Genomic DNA, 23,338 nt, shown 5'->3' with positions numbered 1-23,338 from the left:
TGTCAGCTACAGGTGATAACCAAGGGAACTGCCGGAAAGGTTGCACAGTTTGAGACTTCCTGCATGGGTGCAAAATTTAATGCGGAAAGCAGTAATACTTAGCACAACATCGCTATTAAGACGTTTTCTCAATATACCAAGATAGAAAAGGTGTCATTTAGCTAAATAAGCCAATGACACCTTATTATGACCCATGAAAATGGAGATAAAAGAGATAATAATAATAACAATACTGAGGGTGATGCCCACATAGGCTTGTGCGTGGGTAATGAGTGACTAATTTTTAGGTAGTCGGGACCGACGACTTATCGTGTCCTTATTAGACCGGCGCGTTATCACTTACTCCAACGAGCCACCCTACATGTCCTTGATCTTGCTGTGATTTGTTTTCACAACGATGCTATCTTACTTCATTAGATCAGTTTTTTTTTATTTTTCATTAATAATTAACGTCGCGATTAACCAGTGGATGCCAAATTGGGGGCCATTATCATAAAGGTAGGTGACTACTGAGTCATTGTTTTAAAATTTCCATTTTCACAACAAATTTAATCTTCACTAGCAGCCAAGCGAGTAGCCCTTGAAATATTCATATTTTTATTGTTATTTCATAATTTATAATTATAATTCTAATTTTTTTGTACAAATAATTTATTGTTTTGTTTTAATTATCAAAACCAGTACGATCATTTCTTGTTTTCATTTCCCCACCTTTACATACTCGGTGTAGGCACATATTCCCTACATAATTGGTGGAGGTTTATCCTGCCGTCCATATATTGTTTACATAATTGGTGGAGGCTCAAAGGGTTTTTAATCCAGCTTTTAAAATTTGGACTTTTTCGGTTACCTCAGTGAAGATTCAATTTTGTGTTTTCATTTGTTGCTGTGTTGTTGTTGTGATTTATCTTCTCATTTATATTTGTATTATGGAATGAGTGCAGTGGTAGATCTTAGGAATATTCGTACAAAAGAATTGAATCTTAAAGAAGCGTTGTTTATAGCTCAGCAATATAGATTGTTTGTTCCCCCAAATGCGGATTTAGATTTTTTGAGATCTCATATTAGGATCTTGAAATTGTCGTTGTTACAACCTGAACAGCATTTACTTAGTCAAGAGAAAGCTCTGAATCATATAATAGAAGGGGTCAGGTTATCGAACGAATTAGCGTTACAGCATCCCAATCTTGCCTTTTTAGAGCAGACGTTGAGAAGAAAATTTACTCTGGATTCCTCAGAAGTTAGTAAAAGTGAACAACCTATATCTGGAGACGAGGATTCAAATATTCTTAATAAAACTTTTATTGAAAATAAAGATAGTGCGGTTCAGACAGACGCTATTATAAAATCGGATACAGTTGGTTCATTTGAAACATTGAATATGGCTGATAAAAAGCGACCTTTCTTAGCTCCACGGATATATGGAGGAAAGAAATCGGAGGATGTTATAGATTTTTTTATTCATTTTGAAAGAGTTTCAAATGCAAATTCGTGGGATGAAAAGGATAAATTACTATATCTACCATTTTACTTAGAAGGCAGTCCTTTGAAATATTTAGATATGATCCAACTCTCGTTGACGGAAGCGAATAGATGGGATTACAAAAATGTTCGATCTGAGCTCGAAAAGTATTATCAGCCTATTCACATGGATAGGTATGAAATGGAGTTGACAAACATAAGAATGAAACCGTGTGAAGCAGCTAGGGAATATATGGCCCAAGTTTTAGGATTGTGCTCAAAGGTTGACCCGCATATGTCGGAAGGTAGGAAAATAAAATATGTATTGAAAGGATTGTTACCTCATATTCAGGATAGGGTAATAATGCTGCCTAACGAATCCATCGATGAGTTAGAAAGAAATTTACAGCGTTTTGAATTTTCTCAATACATAGTGGAAGATAGAGTAGGTCTAGGCAAAGCTTCAATAGTTCAACGGGATTCATATGATCATCACATTATGCAGATAAGTAGAAATGTGGATAAACTTATTGCGGAAAAAGAATTAGCGGGGAGAAGATTCAATGACAGCAATACGAGTGGCAACGAAAATAATAGGTCTTATGGGAACAAATTCAACAATGGTATTGAGAAGGGTCAAAGGTTTAATAGAAATAGGTATGAAGGAAATAGGTTTGAAGGGAATAGGGTTGAAGGAAATAGGTATGAAGGAAATAGGTTTGAAGGGAATAGGGTTGAAGGAAATAGGTATGAAGGAAATAGGTTTGAAGGAAATAGGTTCGAAGGAAATAGATTTGAAGGGAATAGGTTTGATCGAAGAAATAGGAATGATAGAGAGGGAGATATTCATCACAAAGAAAATATCAAGTTTCAAAGAAGATGGTGTGCGATATGTGAGACCACTACGCATACGACAGCTGAATGCAGGTTTAATTTGAGAAACAAAAAAACGGAAGATGAATTTTTTTGTCATATATGCAATGCCAAAAATCATTCCACTATGTCGTGTAGGTACAATGGGAGAAAGAATGACTCAAAAAACTTGTAGCGGGGGCTCAGTTCTCGGCGACAGAGTATAGGGGCCCCTTTTCACGTAACAAACGTGATGAATTGCAAGAATCGGATGTAAAAGACATCGATGATGATAATAATAATAATACTAAATCAGGTGTGACAGAAACGTCATTTAAAAATGGGATATTGTGTGTTGAGGATTCAAAACCTATAGGTAATAGCATAGTAGAAACAAATATGAGTATGGATCATGTTGAGGATGGTGATAGTCAGAAATTTATTAGTTATTCAAATTCATTGTTGAGTAAGAATCATAAAACGCCGATATCAATTCAAGGAATATCTTGCGAAGAAAATATAAAGATATTATTAGATACGGGTTCAAGTGTCTCACTCGTTAATCTTGAATTGATTGATCATTGTCAAGGTCAGTCATTGTTTGAAACAGACGTCATTCTCACAGCCGCGAATGGGTTACCAGTTAAGTCGTTGGGCAAGGTTTGTTTTGATTTTCAAGTTGATGGAGTCAATGTCACTTGGGAATGTTTTGTAGTGAGATCATTGTCCATACAGTTATTGTTGGGTGTTGATTTTTTGTCTCGACACGGAGTCCGTTTAAATTTTCAAAAACAAGAGATGAAGATTCTTTTAAACAATAACAGTATTGTTGTTCCATTTTCAGTACATGATGAAATTGCGAAGACGAATTTAATTCAAGTTAAAATGGATGAGCAGGTTATTATAAAACCGAAAGAGATATTAAATATTGATGTTCATGTTGATAAGCAAATTAATGAGGACAGTAAATTATCATTCAAGTTAAATAAATCAGAGTTGGATATTATTTCTGTAGGTAAATACAGTGAAAATGAGAGATACACATTAAAAATTCACAATTCGGCTGAGTCAGTAGTTCAGTTGTTGGATCGGCAAGTGATAGGCGATGCTACGATTTCGCAATCAACTGATGACGCTGGGCTTTTGCGAGCGGATGAAAGTAGGCCAATGATTAGTAAAGATGTATTTTTAAAAGACTATATCAAATTGAGTTCAGGTGAAGAAAAACATTTTTCTACGTTGGAGTCGAATTATGTGGTCAGCGGTTTTAAAAATCGCAAAAATTATTTTATTGATAAGGAGTCAATAATTGGTTTCGTATCGCAGAGCAGAGAAGGTCTCAATTTTATTGCTAGCAATGTCGATTCAAATGAGATTATTCTCGAAAATAATGAATGTATTGGGAAATTGATGTATGATAATTCAAGAAAGATGTTATCAGCTCCAGTTAATATAATCGAGCATGTGAGTATCACAGAAAAAGTTTCTATTAATGATAAGTTAGAAAAGTCAGTTCAAAATGAGTTTTATGCATTGGTTGAAGATTTTAAGGATATTTTTGCGAAAGATAAATATGATATTCCGGTGTCAAAACTGCCACCAGTAAAAATTCAATTGATAGACGAGTCTCCAATTTTCTGTTCACCATACAAATTCGCTGCTAGTGAAGAGAGGAATTACAAGATATTTTAAATGGATTAAAAAAGGCTAATGTGATTGAGGAATGTAGATCAGGTTATGCTTCTCCAGCTTTTCTCGTTAGATATAAGAACAAGCCTCCTAGGATGGTGGTCAATTACAAGAAATTGAATTCAAAAATTATCAAAGATCGATATCCATTGCCGAATCCCGGTACAATTTTAGAATCCTTGGCTGGAGCTCAGTTTCTCACAACGTTAGATTTGACATCAGCTTTTTATTCTATGCCTATAGAGGAAAAATCTCAACATTTGACGGCTTTCACGACGCCATTGGGTTTATATAAGTTCAAGAAGCTACCTCAGGGTTTGGCTATAAGTCCCAATACGTTTCAACGAGAGGTCACGCGTATCTTCAGTGATAAGTTATATAAGAGTATGTTGTTATATATAGATGATCTATATATATTTTCAGCAACGGTGGAAGAGCACATTAAAGAGTTGAAGGAGGTTTTTGAAAGAATCCGGGAGTGTAATTTGAAACTAAATCCAGACAAGTCGAAAATATGTTTTCAGTCTTTAAAAATTCTAGGACATCTTGTTTCAAATGAAGGATTAGCGCCATTGGCGGAGAATGTAGAATCTATAAAAAATTTTCCGGTACCCACTAAAGTCACTGAGCTAAGGAGATTTTTGGGAGCAGTGTCTTACTATCGTAAATTTATCCCATGTCTATCTAAAAGAGCATATGTGTTGACGCAGTTAACTAAGAAAGATAAAGGGTTTGAGTGGTTAGAAAGTCACCAACAAGTGTTTGAGGAGTTGAAAAATTGTATTATATCGAGTCCAGTTTTAGTTCATTATTGTGATAATCGGGAAACTTTCTTATACACAGATGCATGTTCTGTAGGGATTGCTGGGTGTTTGAGTCAGAAATTAGAGGACGGTACTATCCATCCAGTTTCATTTGTTTCAAGAAGATTAACTAAGAGTGAATCAAATTGGTCGGCCACTGAGCTTGAATTATTGGCAGTCACGTATTCAGTTATGCATTTCAGATCTTGGCTTCTAAACAAACAGTTTACTGTTGTAACGGATCACTGTAGTTTACAGTATTACAGAAATATCAAGGAACCAAGTTCACGTTTAGCAAAAATGGTTACTAAATTGGTTCAGTTTGATTTCAATATTCATTATCAACCAGGCAAGACATTACAATTGGTTGACGCTTTGTCTAGGGCGCCAGGGGAAAAGGTTATTGAGAACGATTTTTTTGAATTCTCTTTTGTCATTACGAGCGAAGAAATAACTTCTCTACAGAATCAACTTATTAGAGATGATGCGCAAGAATCCGCTAACATGATTACTAGTATAAATATAGGATTATTGCAAAAACAGGATCCGTTTTTGAAAAAGATATATGACGCTTTGTTGGATTTAGAGTCAGCGGAGAGAACTATTGCACGAAAAGCTAGAAATTATGTTTTAAGAGATGACATATTGTACTACAAGGAAGCACAGGTCAAAAGCGCAGCCTTATTTTTGTTGGTCGTTCCTGAGAGTTTGGTGACAACTGTATTGAAACAATATCATGATTCTTTGCAGTTCGGGGGACATTTAGGGATAGATAAAACGTTGTCTAAAATCAAGGATAGGTATTATTGGCCTACTGTCAGGAAAGATGTAGTTGAGTATGTGAAATCATGTGAAGTTTGTCAAAAGGCAAAGGTGTCGAGGTTGAAACCGGCTGGATTTTTGAAACCTATAACAATTTCAGGTGAGCCTTTTCATACAATCTGTATAGATGCAGTTGGTCCATTATCGAAAAGTAATAATTGCCAGTATATTTTGGTAGCGGTAGATAGGACGACGAGATTCGCATTCTGTAAACCAGTGCACGCTGTTGATGCTAAGAATACTGCTAAGTTCATTTTAGATTTTGCGTCTTTATATGGATTACCTAAAGTTATTCACACGGATAATGGGTCAAATTTTCGAGCTGAAATTTTCAAGGATTTTTGTGTATCATTGGGAGTAGAGCAGAAGTTCGGTTCTGCTTATATGCCTTCCACTCAGGGTGTAACAGAGCGGTATAATGACACTTTAGTAACTATGTTGCGATGTTACGTATCTGGTGATCAGTCTAATTGGGCGAGCTGTATTAGGCATGTATGTTTTTCTTATAATATAGCAGTTCAAGATTCAATTGGGTTTTCGCCGTATTACTTGGTGTTTGGATTCGTTCCTAGAAGTCCTGTGGATATTGCTTTCCTTCCTTCTTCTATTTGTAGGGATAGGTTAGAGGAGTTAAAATCGTTAGCAAAGGTCCGTGAGAGATTACCGGAGATATTAAGAGAAGTGCAGGAAAAACAAAAAGATAGTTTTGATAAAAGACATAGATTAGTAGCTTTCAATAAAGGAGATAAAGTTCTAGTTTCGTATCCTAGGTATCAGGCTGATACTTGTAAAAAATTCAATAATCCTTTTCATGGGCCTTTTGTGGTATCAAGGAAGTTATCTGATTTAAACTATGAAGTGTTATTAGAAAAGCGGGGAAAGATTGTTCCAGAAATTATTCATGTAAGGAGAATGAAACTTTTTCATGAACGAAAGTCATAGCAAGGTGTGGAAAAGTGGAAAAAGTTTTATTTCAATCATTATACCATAATAATGTCGTCTGTAATCTAGATATTGAGTTTTTTTTTCGTTGGGATGATAGTCATGTGACAGGTGAATTAAATTTTGGGATTTTATGATTTTTTTTTCACTGAGCTTGTAGGTAGTGATAATTTCAATCGTTTATGTCCAATAAAATTTTTCGATTAGGGCAGTAGTTTTCGAGTTAGGTATTTTCAATAATTTTCAAAAATTTTCTTTTTGGGGTTTTGTGATTTTTTTTCTTCATATAAAGTTTTGTTTTAGTATTTTGAAACATATTCTGGAAATTCAATGTAATTCACCGAACGAATCTGTTGTGAAGGAAGTTTTTCAAACGACGATTTTGATAGCGTTCGATATTGATTGACTTCTACTAAATTTTTGCTCTACTGGCTGCCAAGAGGCGAAATTATCGAAAAATTCAGAAATCTCCAGTTCATGGAAAACAATTTTGTGAATTTTCGATTTTTTTTTCGGGAATCTTATTTTTTAGGATGAGTACATTCAACTTTGTTCTGTGAAAAAGTTTGTTTAGAGCAAAGGGTTTTGAGGTTTTTCATTTTATAGTTTTTGTTGGTGACCTTGTATAGTAGCAAAAAATTTTTTTTTTTTGAATTAAAGATGAATTTTAGGTCATTCGCTTGCATTTCTAAAATGGGATAGGATATGTGAAGTAGATATTTTTGAGATATTTGAGGGTTCGTGAGTTATTTCAATAGGTAGTAAATTTTCGGCTACAGTCAGACACGGATTTTGAATTTCGCGCGTTTCTGCTGAATGGTTATCTACTGATTTTGAATTTCGCGCGTTTTTGCTAAATGGTTATCTGCTATTTTTCTATGGTTTATGTTGGGATTTCATTTTGGTTTCATGATATTTGATGGATAGTTGTATTCTACATATATTGGATTTTGGTTTTCAGTTATAAGTGGTATTCGTTTATTCCGATGAGTTCTTTTTTTTACGATTTATGATGATTACAAGGTATGCGGCGTATCTTGATTGTTAGTCTAGAAATTTCAGACAAATTCGGAAAAAGTCGATTTTCGAAAAAAATTTTATTGCAGTTTCATATTTTCTTAGCATAGATTTTAGCATTGCGATAATTATAATTTTGTTTAGGGCAAAGGGTTCTGAGATATTTCACTTTAGAATTTTGGCCCTTTGGATTTTATATTTCATTATATTAAGGTTATGAATAAGTTTTATTGAAATATTTTCAAGGGTTATTAAAGGTAGATATTTTGTTGATAGAATTCATGAATTAAATATTTGAATTTGTTGTCATAAGGTGTTGATAATTAAGGTTTAATGGTGATAGTCATTTTTTTAAGTCGTATTTTTTTGAAGTTATGCGCTATATTAAAGTCCCTAAGAGAATTTTTGTAAATATTATTCGTAATTATTTATCATTTCATCATTGTTTATCAGAATTGATTATAATATTTATGGATTTATCATCCAGTGGTTGAATAATAGGATTATATTTTATTTATTTGATCTGTTTTCGATGGGGTCTTATGATTCAAGCCTATAATTATAAGTCCTCGTAAAATTTTATTAAAGTATTATTACTGATTATTGTTGCTGGAGGTGAAGTCCATATTTTTCAATGGTAATATAGACCAAACTTATTGTCCATGGGTTATAATAAACGGTTATAGGGGAATTTTTTAGCTATGGATAGCAGAGTTTCAGTTTTATACGTTTATATCTTTGAATTGAATTTCGTTTTATAATTTTTTCTCAGTATAAACTAATGATTACTATATTCTTGATTATATTTCATGATAATATTTGAGTTTCATTGTGTCATGGTTCTAATATTAATGGTTTTGAGTAGAAAAGTTTTTCTTTTGGCACAATAGGTTGAGTTTAGGGCTTATTATTATGGTTGAGTTTTTATTTTCAGAAGTGATTTTTGGTAATCATTGTAGAACCATGTTTTACGATATAGAATCAGTTATTATAGAAGAGGGTTTATTATTCCATGGTTACATATTTATAATTTTAGGGTACAGTTACCTATGAAAATTGGTATTTGGCTGGGTTTTACATTTAATTTCACCAGTTGCATTATTGATTTTGTATTGATTTTACAGTTATGATTAACCATGTTATATTTCATAGTCATTATAATTATATCTCAGTTATTTCAAATTATGGTTATTCCAGGAAAATGAACAGGAAATATGGTTGATGGATAGTTTACCATTTTATGATAACCAAATGGTCATGTTTCATTCACATAATTACATATTCTGATTACATGTTACATTTTTGTAATATAACATTATCACTGATATAACTTTCTTTTTTTTTCTCGATAAATCATGGTACGTTTTAATATTGGTGCCACGAAAAAGTACAGTAATGTAATTCATTGTTTTGTTATTTTATTTTTGCGTTTGTACTGATGTGACCTACGTTAAGAAAGTGCAATTGTCACGTATTTTTGTTTAGTTGTCAATCTTGTTATTCATATCCAGGGCAAGGTCGTTCATTGAGTGACAAACGTTGTTATTGATACTTTTAAACGTTCACTAATAGAAATTCATAATGAAGCTGTTATAAGACAATTATATTTTTGATGGATGAATATTTTATTCACTTTTATTTTGACTTGAATTTCTTTCTCAATAAAAATATAACTAGAGTATAAGTTTCTTATATTCTGATGATTTATTGTATGATTGTGATTTTGTTTTCATATGACTCATATATTGTTCTGATTTCAGAATTGTTCCAGTATATATATATATATATAGGCCTATGCACTTCTAATAAATTGTATCATTTCTAGGTTTCTGATTAATAATATATGCTAACCAGCCAGTCCAGTTGTTAATTGTAATATTCACGTCGAGTTTATTAATATTATTGTAAACGTTTCTCTTGATTTTTTTTTATTACGATTCATTTGCGGTTGCTTCAAGTAGAGTTTTTTTTGTTTGTAAGAGGTTCTGTTACGCATAAACATGTCAATTATGGTACATTTTGCGTCATTTCTCATTCTCACGACTTTCACGGCGCAACTGGAGGCAGTCAGGGTCTTCGCGGGAGTTTTCTACAAGGAGCTACGTCACGCTGTAGCGTATGAATCATCGGTTCCACTAACATACGAGGTAGATTTCCCGGCAGCTCAGCTCGACATCTTGCAGGCGGAAAGGGTGTTCTGGCCTAACTGTCAACAAGAGGATTGCAGTTTAGCGGATGCGGTAGAAGTTTTGTATAATTCTACAAACGGAATTCTTCGCAACAGTCATGCTGCTTTCAACTCTTCAATTCGTTTGGGAACTCAAGCTTCACGAAAGACCAGAGCGATCGATGTTGTCGGCGATTTTCTTCATTTTTGTTGCGCAGTCGCGACGGATGGGGAACTTCATAAGCTGGAATTCAACGAAAAACATGTAGCTGATCACCTCAACGCATTCCAAGGGTTGGTTGCAGACGACCACAAAGATTTAATTCGGATTTCTCGCAACTTGAGGCAGTTTGCTGGAAATTTTTCTCAGCAATTTCACGATGCGTATAGCAAATTAACAGACAGTATGAGATTATTCGTACAACAGAATGTATCGGAGGAGAAAACACTGTTCACAAACCAGTTATTAATTTACATTTTTCACCTCTACTCACATGTAAATATTTTATCACGGCAGGAATTCATAAATACTGCGAAGGAACGCTGTGATAAAAAGCTTTTACCCTTTTCGCTGGTACACCCCAATTTATTACGTTCAGATCTCTTCAGATTGGAGAAAGGATATAAGTCGAAAGGACACCAGTTAGCTATACCTCTATCGGATTTGCAGCGATATTTTGATCTTCCACTTACGACTTGCGTGGTGAAGGAGAACTCCATGGTGCTTAGCTTAAAAGTACCGTTGGTCAGCATCGGCGGACAGTTTCAATTGCACAAGTTTGTGAGGACACCTATGTATTTCGACGGCCAGATTTGTCAGCTTCAGCAGCAGGATTTCGTTTTGGCGCGGAGACAGGAGGACGGTGAGATTCAGGTCATCTCGGGAGATCATCTCTCTTCTTGTCGGGCACAGGACGATTTCTTATGCTATCTTCCGCGGCTGGTGCATGGAGGACATATGTCATCAAGATGTATGCATCACTTGTTTGCGGTGACAGAGCTGAAGGACATCCAACAATATTGCAGTTTAAGCTGTCGTCCAGCTAAGCAGGAGTTGGAGATCGTCGAATTTTCGCCTTCGGAGTATATCGTCGCGAATATACAGGCCAACACTACAGTCACTTGCGAGGGAGGTTCGTTTCATCATCTTCAACCTATTCCGGGAGCAATGTATGTGGTTTTACCCTGTCATTGCGAGATTTCGGTCGGCGGGAGAATAATGGTGAGAAAGACTTTTCCGTGTGACGCAAATGTTGATAAACAACCTCAGGTTCTCCATTACTTACCTTTGCATTGGGTTAAGTTTAATTCGTTGAAAATTGATGTTTTGCAACCGCATTTCAATCCTAATTTTGTTAATTTTAGCGAAATTTTAAAAACTGATATAGATATAAAGGTTCCGGAATTTACAGTTCAAGACGTAATATCGTCAGATATATTTCACAAAGTAGATCTTCCAAATTCTTGGGGAGATGTTGTAAATTCCTCTAGTTTTGTTTTTTATATATTATTTGGCTGGTTAGGGTTTTTAACTTTATTCTGTGCATATTTAGGCATCAAGTTGTATGTGTGTAAATTATCTGCTGTAACGGTAGCACAACCCAAGATACATATAATCGATAGTTAAGAGTTATATAGTTACTTTTTGATGGATTAACTGTTTTATTGTTTTTTTTTCTTGACTATATAGTTATGAGTCATAATGTACTTATAAAGTTTTTTTTTCTTCGATTTTTATTGCAGTTTTTGAAGTAGTTCAATGTTGATTCACAAATAAATTATTGTCAATTGAGATTTTCTTTTCATAATAAGTTGAATATTCATGTATATTAATGTGTATAATATTGAAAGTTAGTTTCATATATAATCAATGTTATTGTGCAGCATAGTTTCATTTTGAATTTGATTTGAATGTTTGTAATTTAGTTTGAGTAACCTACCTTTCTATGTAAAAGTTTGATTTCAATGTATAGTAGCATTATCAAGTCAATCAGGCACACGTTTGTTTCCCGAGTATATTATTTTGTTTAATCATTATTTTTTTTTTGTTCCCCTCTTGACTACAGACTCAGGGACGAGTCTTTCAGCGGGATGGGTGATGTGTCACCTGGTCATATGGGACATATATATGATTCATATATTTATCTCATATTGATCAGGATTTTAGAGTTTTATTTTACGAAAAGTTTAATGAACGGTGTTTCTGCCTTTGAACAGTTTTGTCATCGACAGAAGGATTGTTTATTTCACTTGTTATCAAAATTATTGTAGTTTCTCTTTTGTTTTTCATAACAAACGTGCTCGGCTTGTGCGACTGATAAAAATATGTATTTGAAATGGCTTCATGTTTGGCATTGACTGAGTTATATATTAATACCCAAAATTTTACTAGTGGTGTGTGTGAGCTCGTTCGTTAGGACTGAGAGTAAAAGTCCGGCTGTTCTGGTGAAGGGGATAGATTTTGTTCTTGTTTTATAATACAGTTTTCCTGTCACAGTTCGGGCAGTTTAAAGAGAATTGTATTATTGAATAAGAAGGGATCTGAACCCACTTCATTAGATCAGTTTTTTTTTATTTTTAAAATATCACATAATCAAATCCATAAGTTTTATAAGGAACTAGCCGTCAGGCTCGCTTCGCTCGCCATATCCGTCTAGCCAGGGGGCTCCGCCCCCTGGACCCCGACTGGATCGTCCAAGAATGAGATCAGCAGGCTCGCTTCGCTCGCCTGCATTTTTCATTTGAGCATTTTTATCATATGTTAGGACGATCCAGTCAGGGATCCAGACTAAACGTCTGGCTAAACGGATATGGCGAGCGAAGCGAGCCTGACTGCTAGTAAAATAATATTCCCAGGATTGAAGTAGCAGTGCCCAATCAATTTTTCCGCGATAAATGCATTTAAATCTTCAACTTGGTGCCAACCTAACAAAGTCAACTCAACTTAATGCCAACCTGACAAAATTATTAATTTAGTTGCCAGTTAACAACTGTTTCGAAGAGGTACTCTATCTAGATTATAGTTCTATAGTAACATATGATATGGAAATTTCAATTATAATTAAGAGATTGGGAGAAGAAGAATATACATGCTAAAAGACGAACTTTAACCCCTTAAAAACAACCCTTAGAGTTAAAATATTGCCAAAAGATTTCCTAGTGCGCCTCTAAAGGGCCAACTGAACATACCTACCAAATTTGAACGTTTTTGGTTCGGTAGATTTTTAGTTATGCGAGTGAGTGAGTGAGTGAGTGAGTCAGTCAGTCAGTCAGTGAGTGAGTGCCATTTCACTTTTATATATATAGATGGAGTAAGTACAACTTTTTATATACCTGATGTGTCCGTTGTAAACTGGTACCTCTTATTCTTATTCTAATTTCACGTGTACAATTTCTATCGAATTTCAGTCCAAAATAAACATGAAATTAGATTGCTTGAATAAACAAATTAATTAGAAATATTCCACTCAATTACCACTTTTGTAAGTAACGATATAATATTGAGTTATTTGAGAAGATTTGTAACCATGGAAGAAACACAAACTTCCAAACACTAAAATTTTATTGGAATATTGTAAAAATCCACTTGACATTCTAATATTTTGCAGGCTGATGAATTCAACACAGAGTCCGATTGGATTGCGCCCGGATTTTGTGTGGATCGTACAGTGCAGAATTTGTTTCGAGAGTTGAACATAAATCCACGCTACTTGTACGAAATTCCGCTGTCAAGAGACGAGATAGAATGTGGCAAACTGTCGCCGAGAACCAAAGACATAATTGAGGAGAAATTGGAGGAATGGGAAGAGGATTTGGATTATTGCAACTACAGCAATGCGCACTTCATTTCTCAGCAAGTCATATCTAATAAGACTGTGTCGGACAGTGTTGAAGCATTGCTCGGATTGTATATCCAGGTGAGAGTTTGTTCAATTCAATTAATCAATATCGGGGCACCGAGCTTCGCTTGTTATTTTTATTATTATTGATTAACAGAACCACAGCCTACTATAGGTAGAAGGCCGGAAAATGTTCAATATGGCAACGTGTGGTTCAGGCCGACTTTGCCTTATTTGATATGCATAGATTCATTACACCATTAGAAAAATTGTATTTTGTAGAATCATTTGTATTATTGTATATTGTGAAATCATTTGCATTTGTTAGTAGGGATAGTAAGTATTTGATTTATGTCAATAATGTGATTATAAACCCACAGAGATATGTAAAGATAGATTAAACTATTGCTATTGGATATCAATTCTTCTGTAATTTTTTGTATACTATTAAGCCTAGATATAATTTAGTTAATGGACAAAGTTGAATGAATTATCATTATTCATTCAATAACCTATTAATTCATTATTAATATGAATTATCACTTCTCTTTATAAGGCTACTTTGAAATTATTAAAACATGATATAAATCTTCAATACCGTACTCTTTGTATTTTTTTCATCCAAAACACGACTAGTTCCAACTCATCTGAAGCCATTTTCCCTAAATAAAAAAGAGGAGTGGAAACAAGTCTTGTTTTAAAAGAAAAAAGAATAATAAAGGGTAGGGTAATTAATGATGTGTTTTAATATAAATTGATGGATATTATTACGAACAAAAACTAAATGGTAGTAGAATATATTCCCTTTGATAGATATTATTGAACTATCGACTATCATTACGGTTAGTTATAGATTCACAAAAAGCGAATGCATCAAATTCAGAAGTTTTTTAAAAGGAAGACAATATTCGACTTTCATATTTTTATTCTACATTTAGAAGTTACTATTCAATACTTTCATCTATTAATGAAATACATTTGATCGTTAAAATTGCTCGTAGGAAATACAGACACAGAAAGTAAGTACAGTGAAATATATTGCCAAGCTAGACATTATACTTGGAACTCCTAGAGCTAAAACTAAAATTAGTCTATCAGTTAATATTATATATTTTTTTACTATCATTGAATTGAATTTCTCAGTATTGGTATTTGATAAAGGGCGTAAAGCTGGTAGTTAAACGGGAGTCTACCCAAGTGAATTCACTTTTCTCGGCCTGAAGCTGAGCTTGACTGCGACGTTGCCAAGTTGTGCGCTCCAGCCTTTATCTAAAGTAAGCCATGACAGAACACAATAATTCTCTAAAATGATCGTGTTCATACATTTTACAGCTGGCTATACGTCAGCTTATGAATTTCGGGGATGCGATATTTTGATTTTCTGCAGACTCATTCGCTCACTAACTTTTTATTATCCACAGACGACGAAAGTCTCAGCTGTTTCAGCCAAGGATGAATTATCCTTTTAATGTCGTTCAGCGAGTTTTCTCAAGGATGAGACATAGTGCAATCGAATTTTTATATCATAAACCTACTATGTTCCAAATTTAGTGGAAATTGTTTGAGCCTTTTTCGAGATCCGTAAAACATAAATAACCATAAATAAATAAATATAAATAACCAAATATAAAACTACAGAAATTGCTCGCTCAATATAATAGGATTGCGGTTGAATTTCGATGTTGCTAATTGTAAACATGTTGTCGAATTTAAATATTTACTAATAGTTTTTAAATTTTGTTGTAAACCTTCTATTGTTTTTATGCTGTCTGACAATGGCCCACTTAATATTGTAATATTAATGACCAATAAACATATTTATTTATTTAAATGTTGAGTATTTATAATCGTTGCAATATATTGGGTGGCAGCCTTATTATGATAGTGTATGTGATACAAATCGATAAAATTATAGATAAACCGATGAATAACACATAATTAACATTTTATTCTAATTTTCAGGAGAAATCTTTTAATGTAAATGTAATTTTTGACTTGAAAACTTTTTAATCTTTTTAGACACAATTAAGATAATATGAACGATCTTTTTGGGAAATTTGCTGTTTCATCGTTTCTAAAAATTGTGTTCGATTTCATATTTCATTTATTTATTCAATGATAGAGAAACAAAAGCTAAAGTAGATATTCCATGGTATAGGACGTTTATGTCGCAACTTTTACTGTTATCTCAAGCCGGTAGTCCACGTAGTTCCTTCTGACGTGTGACGCTGGTAGTCTCTCATATTGTGCCGTTCATACACTCTCACCTCAACAACACAGTAAAAATCGACAGTTATTGGCTTGAGTTAACAGTAAAAGTTGCGACATAAACGTCCTATACCATGGGATATCTACTTACGCTATTGTTCTCTATGATGATACACATTTCATAAAAATGATTGCGATAGAAACAACAGGCAAAATAATGTTATGTGTATGTTTAATCTGATTGATAGATAACTAATTGATGTGTTTGAATATAATTTGTGATTGCTACGGTAAATGAAAATAAATCTATCAAGTATAGTAATTTTGCGGTAATATTCATTGTTATCAAGGTCTATAAAAACCAGGTCAAGACACCCGTGTTCCTTATGGAGCGGCCATTTTGTGCGTTTTTTATGGCGGTACATTTCAAAATCTAATCTAATTCAATTTTCTCGTAACAAAATAATGCATTATGCATTTTAAAAACAATATTCTGTGTCAGATAATATGTAAATTCAGGTTTTAGATTTTTTTAATAATGAAATTTCAATAATAAATTGACGAATAATTTATTTATTTATTATTAAAAATTTCTCCTATTCTTTGTAACATGTTATGATTCATAAGGTATCGGGACAAGAGGCTAACTTCAAAACCAGTTGAAAGCTCCCAATCAATTAAATCTAAAAATCAACTCAACAATTCAGTTTCTAGTTGTAATCTAAATACTATTAATCTGTCGGAAGAATTTATTTTACTATTCAAAGCAGTGTCACTTGGAAAATATTACACCTAAAGGTAGGCGCTCACAGATCGTCATCGGACGGACGGCACGCATCGGACGGATCGGACGATTATTATATTTATATATTATTATATTTATTTATATTTTTCACAAAGAAGCACTGATTGGGAGAGAAAACTAAGGATACTCCTTGTACTATTTCTCTCCCAAATTTAGATAACATTTAAAAGTCCGAAATAGGGTTATGATTTCACTTCACTAAAATTTAGTCCATTTTCACTCAAAAACAACAATAACTAAGATTTTTGAATTTTGACGGTTGAAAACAGAATAAAAAACAAAAATATCACACACAAATCACCATTAATTGGGAAATGGTTAGATCTGATTCATTGTTTTCAATTGGAGTGCGCATACCTATACGATGCGGATAGATATGCGCACTCCAATTGAAAACAATGCATCAGATCTAACCATTTTCCAATTAATGGTGATTTGTGTGTGATATTTTTGTTTTTTATTCTGTTTTCAACCGTCAAAATTCAAAAATCTTAGTTTTTGTTGTTTTTGAGTGGAAATGGACTAAATTTTAGTGAAGTGAAATCATAACCCTATTTCGGACTTACCTATACGATGCGGATAGATATGCGCACTCCAATTGAAAACAATGCATCAAATCTAATCGTCCGATCGTCCGATGCGTGCCGTCCGTCCGATGACGATCTGTGTGCGCCTACCTTAACACATCATGTTGTTTACTCTATAATGATAACAGCTGATAAATTTGAAAATTGGTGAACTAGAACCCCACAAAATGACGATTTTGCAATGCATCACGGGATCGTGTCCCGTATAGACCTTGATTGTTATTTAGAGAGTATTACAAATTGTTGTTAATTTTGACAGAGCTATGGACTGGAGAAAGGGTTTGATATGCTACGCTGGCTGAAGGTAATCGACCCGAAGCTGATCACACCTGACGTGTACACTAAGAAGAAGGTTGAGCCGACCATTCTGTCCAAGGGCGGGCAAATCGATTTCCACATCCATCATCCCGACTATCTCGAGAAACTTATCAACTACAAGTTTAAAGATCGCGCCTTCCTACTGCAGGCACTCTCGCATCCCACCTACCAGCCCAACAACATCACTCCAACCTATCAGCGGCTCGAGTTTCTCGGCGACGCCATACTTGGTCAGTGCCATTATAGACCTGCTGTCAAGTTCAAATAATAATGTAGTGGTTGACTTCTTGTCAGATTTCACGTATTCTGGAAATATTTCGAAAATTTTATGTATCATTTTTAAAATTTTCCACGACGCAATACTTGGTCAGTGCCGTTATAGACTTGCGGTAAAGCTCAAATAATAATGTAGTAGTCGACTTCCTGTCAGATTTCACGTATTCTGGAAATATTAAAAAATTTTAATGTAGGTATAATTTTTGAAATTTTCTACACAAATTTTCCACGTCGCAATACTTGGCCAGTGTCATTATAGACTTGCGATAAAGTTCAAATAATAATTTAGTAGTCGACTTCCTGTCAGATTTCATGTATTCTGGAAATAATTCAAAATTTCAATGTTTTCATTTTGGAAATTTACTACACACATTTTTCACGACGCAATACCTTGTCAGTGCCATAATAGACTTGCTGTAAAGTTAAAATAATAATTCAGTAGTCGATTTCCTGTCAGATTTCACGTATTCTGGAAATATTTCAAAATTTTCATGTTTTCATTTTTGAAACTTTCTACACAAATTTTCCACGACGCAATACTTGGTCAGTGACATAATAGACATGCTGTAAAGTTTGAATAATAATGTAGTAGTCGACTTCCTGTCAGATTTCACGTATTCTGGGAATATTTCAAAATTTTCATGTTTTCATTTTGGAAATTTTCAGACACATTTTCCGCTACTCATGCAATCTGTCACATTTACGATCAATCTTTTTTTATTTAATTTTCACATTCTCTGTTAACCAGACTCATCTTAGAGCCGGTTTTCGAACTCGGGATTTAGCTAAGTTCTAGACTTTAAATAGCTGGAGTCAGAAAATTGGCTTTCCAAAACGGGGCGTTATCGCAGTCCACGTTTAAATTTAAATTCGAAAAGCTAGAAAATTGAACACCAAATAAAATAAAGAGAAATAGTGTAAAGTTTCAGCTATTTTGAATTATTTAGGAATGTTTCATTCCATCAAGGAAAAACGTTGCCAATTTTAGAAATGAGAAAATAAAGTTTATCATAAAAACTGCGACTACGCCCCGTTTCAGAAAGCTAATATTCTGACTCTAGTAGTTTCATTTCGTCAAAGAAAACGTTTCCAATTATAGAAATGAGTAAATAAAGATTGTCATAAAAACTGCGACTACGCGTTTCTGACTCCAGCTGTTTAAAGTCTAGAGTTTAGCTAAATCCCGAGCTCGGAAACCTGCCCTAAGAATCCGAATTCTCCAGTTAATATCACATCAAATTGACCGGTATCAGCTACTGTATATTCTATAGAAGGCAGTGGCAAGGCAGAGAATGGGGAAAGTTTCCCCATATTTCTCCCCTGCCATTATAACGTGGGCCTCACTATAGCAAAGTTTATATTATCATAGAGAAAAGATTACATAAGAAGATATGCCATGGTATAAGGCGTTTATGTTCCAAATTTCACCGTTAACTCAAGCCAATAGTCCTAGTAGTTTTTTTCGTGAAGCTATGTGAATTACATGATTTTGATCTCTGGGCTTGAGAATATACTAATTACTAATATACTGTATTACTAATATATATTGAAGTGAAATAGTCACTAGAAAGCCAAGTCTAGTTTCAAACTCTCACAGAATATAAGTGAGATTGGTATTGATGGAGTACGTCCCTTCATGTTGATGGAGTGGATCCATTCTACCACACTTTGGAATCAAGTTTTTTTAAAATCAATAATTGGTTAATCAACCAACTCCACTAAATTTCGGAATCGTGGAAAATGTGAATATATATTTGGTATTCGTTGCTGTGGCTGGTATCAGCTATCCTCTATAGAAGGCAGTGGGAAGGCAGAGAATCGGCAACGCTATTCTCCTATCTTGCTCCACTATTTAATAACTGCCTATCATGGAATGATCAAGTAGCATATATTTCAAAAAGGGTGAATTCCTTAGTGTATCAGTTGAAATCATCTTTTCTCGCACATCTTCTCCGAATTCTTTTGATTGATTTGATTATTCTTCCATTAATTATTTTTTATCTTACTGAGCTGAGTGTTTTGTTTTTCTTATTGATTCTGAATGTGAATATTGTGAGTTTGAATAAATAAAATTTGAATTTGAATTTGAATTTGAATTTGTTTAATAATTCTTTCTCGGTATCTGCCATCAGTGCATGGAATTCTCTCCTGTTAGAAATAAGGGAAAGAAATCGGTAGGATCGTTTAAGACATCCTTGAGATCACGTTATATAATTTAATATGGAAGTGTTTCTATAGTTAATGTCTTTTTGTTGTTTTTATTACTCAAAGTACGATCTGTGAATTATTGTAATTTTTTCCTGAACTGATGTTTTTGGATCGTACATACGTTTTTAGTAGCTCTTTATAATTTCTCTTATTTCTTTGTGTCTTTGAATTGTTATGGCGACTTGATCATATTTATTGAGATTTTTATTACGAAAATGTATTATAGATATAAGTTATTCTTGAAATTATCTCCTCTAGCTATGTAAACTAGCATCTTGTTCTGTGGATGTGAGTGAGATAGAAGCTCTTCAACTTTTATGATTGAATAAATAGAATATGGTAGAATGCTTCAATTGAATACATTGAAATTTGATATGAACTAGAATCGTAAATGAAAACTAACTGGAAAATGGATATTTGTTATAGCATGCAATTCTGTTGCTAGGGTAACTAGTACAGATGTTTCTGTAGAGATATTACTCATATCTGGAATATAAATCGATTCATTCATTCACTGCCATTATAACGTGTACCTCACTATAGTAAATGAATGGTTGCAGATTTTCTGGTGACGACACACATGTACGAGTATTGCGACAACCTGACACCGGGTGAGCTGACGGACCTGCGCTCTGCACTGGTGAACAACGTGACTTTGGCGTCGATCGCAGTCCGCATCGGTCTGCACAAGTTCCTGCTGCTGCGATCCTGCCAGCTGTCCAAGGTGATCGAGGCATTTGTCGAGCGACAGGAGTCGCGCAACCACGACTTCTCCGACGACACACTCTTCCTCATCGATGAGATTGACTGCAACATTGGCGAGTCCATTGAGGTATAGTAGGCCTAATGCCATCCAATTCATCCAAGTGAGAATACAGTCGAACTTGGGTTTAACGTCATTTAAGGGACCATACATTATTGATTTGATTCAATAATGTTATATCTCGCGCCCTCTATCGATATACGTGGTAGGTCCAGAAAGTAAGTTCCGTTTGGTAATAAAATTTAATTGTGTACAGATACAGAAAAGTTATTTATTGTACAAAATTCTACAACTCTTAAACTACTTTTCCACATAACTACCGAAATTTTGCAGACATTTGTCATAGCGTGGCACAAGTTTTTGTATACCTTCTTCATAGAAATTTGCCGCCTGTGTCTTCAACCAGTTGGAACAGTTTCTTTCAGCTCGTCGTCATTGTTGAAGTGTTGACCACCAAGGAAAGACTTGAGATGTAAGAACAGATGAAAGTCGCTAGGAGCGAGGTCAGGGCTGTAAGGAGGATGGTCAAACACGTCCAAGCCAAATCCCTGTAGGAGGTTTTTCGTCACATTTGCAGTGTGTGGTCGTGAAGAAAAACAACACCTTTTGACAGCAATCCTCGGCGCTTATTCTGTATTGCACGGCGCAATTTCCGAAGTATCTCGCAATAAGCACGTTTCTTCTCATTGATACAGAGCATCTACCGCGATCGCAGCGCTGCAGCGGATATAAATTGAAACGGAACTTACTTTCTGGACGTGCTATCGTAATATTTATATACCATCAATAGAATTTATTATCTGTTGCTGGATCAATTCTTATTATCGTTCTATTATAAACATTCGGTTAGGAATTGATACAATAATAGCAACATTTAGCATAATAACAATAATTCAGAATGAATTAAGATGCTTATTTTATATATGTTTGTATTTTGTATAAGTAGCCTATATTTTATTCCATAGTTGAATTTTTGATTTATATAGTGTAATAGTAATAGTTTTAATTTCATATTGTATTATATTTTTTTAACAATACTTTCCTTAAGCCTGACGTAGAGTGTGAATTTTGGAGTTTGTTTCAACTTCATGTTTTTTTCAAAAGTCTTGTGACTTTTCCCATTACAGAATCACGTATGTTCATTAACAACAAAATAGTCTTGAATTGTCTGATTTTATTATCTTCACTCTAACAAAAATAAGGTTAGTCAATCATTGCTATGACAGCAATTCAATGATTGTTATCAAGCTGTGATAAGATTTTTATATTGAATGGACTATTGACATGGAACTTATATCTATATTGTATTAACTATAAATTACTGTATGACGAAACTCTATGTTTGTAAAAGCTCTTGAGTTAATAAAATATTATTATTATTATTATTATTATTATTATTATTATTATTATTATCATAATTGTTTTTAATGTTGAATGACTCGAACGTTGTTTTTATGTTAATGTATTTCAATTCGATGATTCTCAGGTTCCAAAGATTCTTGGTGATGTGTTTGAATCGTTGGTGGGCGCCATTTTCCTTGACAGCAACAAATGCCTAAAAACCACTTGGGATTTCATCTACAGGTTTATGCACAAAGAAATCGGTAAATATTTGAATAATATTTTTTCTATGATTTCAACAGCTTCTCTTCTTGTTCTCAAGTATTACATTCAATACTATACCGCTGCATGCAACATGAGTTACATGCAAGGTGCACTATAGCAAGCTGCATCGACCTCGTTGAGAACCATCTGAATATTGCACGTCAAGAGGCCTGTGGCAGTAACTCCATACATCCTTTGCAGATCCATGAACATCTGGTTTCAGGCTAACGGTCTTTTTTTGAATATGAACAAAACTAAATTATTGTATTTTAAGCTGACCAGTAAATTAAGTGGCACAATCTGCCAAAAGATGGATGAGATTGATCAGGATGAAGTTTGCTTTTTGGGAGTCAGAATCAGAAACTGTCTCAGGGTGGAATGATCAAGTGGATCACATTCTGAACAAACTCTCAAGTGTCTGCTTCTCTTTGAAAGTGTTGAAGAATGGAACAAAAACTCTGTTAATGTCTTCCATAGTTATTTAATGTCGATAATTCAATACAGCATAATGTTTTGGGGGAGTGGAGAAAATAATCTTAATTCTGTCTTTAAAAAGCAAAAAAAGCCTTCAGAATTGTCGACAACTTAAGCCTTATGAATCTTGTAAAAACTCTTTCAGAAGACTTAGAATTTTAACAGTTCCTGCATTGTACTTCCTCGAAATTGCAACTATGGCAAAGAAAAACTAGAAGATATTGAGAGAGAGTCATATCCATCATAGACACAATACTAGAAACCAAATAGTTCATCTTCAGTAACCGCAACACAGAATAGCAAGCTTAGAGAAAGGGCTACATTATAGCGGACTAAGAGCTTATAACTCTCTTCTTATTGAAATAAAATGTATTGAGAGCTCAAAAAGGTTTAAGAATGCAATAAAATCTAAATTGATTGATGCATCTCCGTACAGTTTAAATGAAAAGCTTCAACTGTTGGCGCGTTTAGGCATTTTTTTGCAAGCATATTTTTAACTCCT

The 23,338-nt window shown here is 34.1% G+C and overlaps 2 protein-coding genes across 2 annotated transcripts in view; both read left to right on the top strand.

The window, feature by feature from the left end:
* The window catches only part of LOC111059032 (endoribonuclease Dicer), a gene marked incomplete in the record, with an annotated part of 135,688 nt that overhangs the window by 105,036 nt on the left and 7,314 nt on the right, over window positions 1-23,338 (top strand). Inside the window, 4 exon segments of the mRNA XM_039433199.1 lie at window positions 13,362-13,670; window positions 17,452-17,740; window positions 20,555-20,826; window positions 22,244-22,361. Coding sequence (XP_039289133.1) covers window positions 13,362-13,670; window positions 17,452-17,740; window positions 20,555-20,826; window positions 22,244-22,361 — 988 coding nt within the window.
* LOC120352476 lies at window positions 793-3,975 on the top strand. The gene is made up of 2 exons (XM_039433200.1): window positions 793-2,118; window positions 2,164-3,975. The coding sequence occupies exons 1-2, from the start codon at window positions 935-937 to the stop codon at window positions 2,507-2,509; spliced, it is 1,530 nt and encodes a 509-aa protein (XP_039289134.1). The 5' UTR covers window positions 793-934; the 3' UTR covers window positions 2,510-3,975.

Source organism: Nilaparvata lugens, chromosome 7 (assembly GCF_014356525.2).
Source record: "Nilaparvata lugens isolate BPH chromosome 7, ASM1435652v1, whole genome shotgun sequence".
Lineage (NCBI taxonomy): Eukaryota > Metazoa > Arthropoda > Insecta > Hemiptera > Delphacidae > Nilaparvata > Nilaparvata lugens.
The sequence above is the reverse complement of the archived record's forward strand: the minus strand, read 5'-3'. Positions and strand labels throughout refer to the sequence as shown.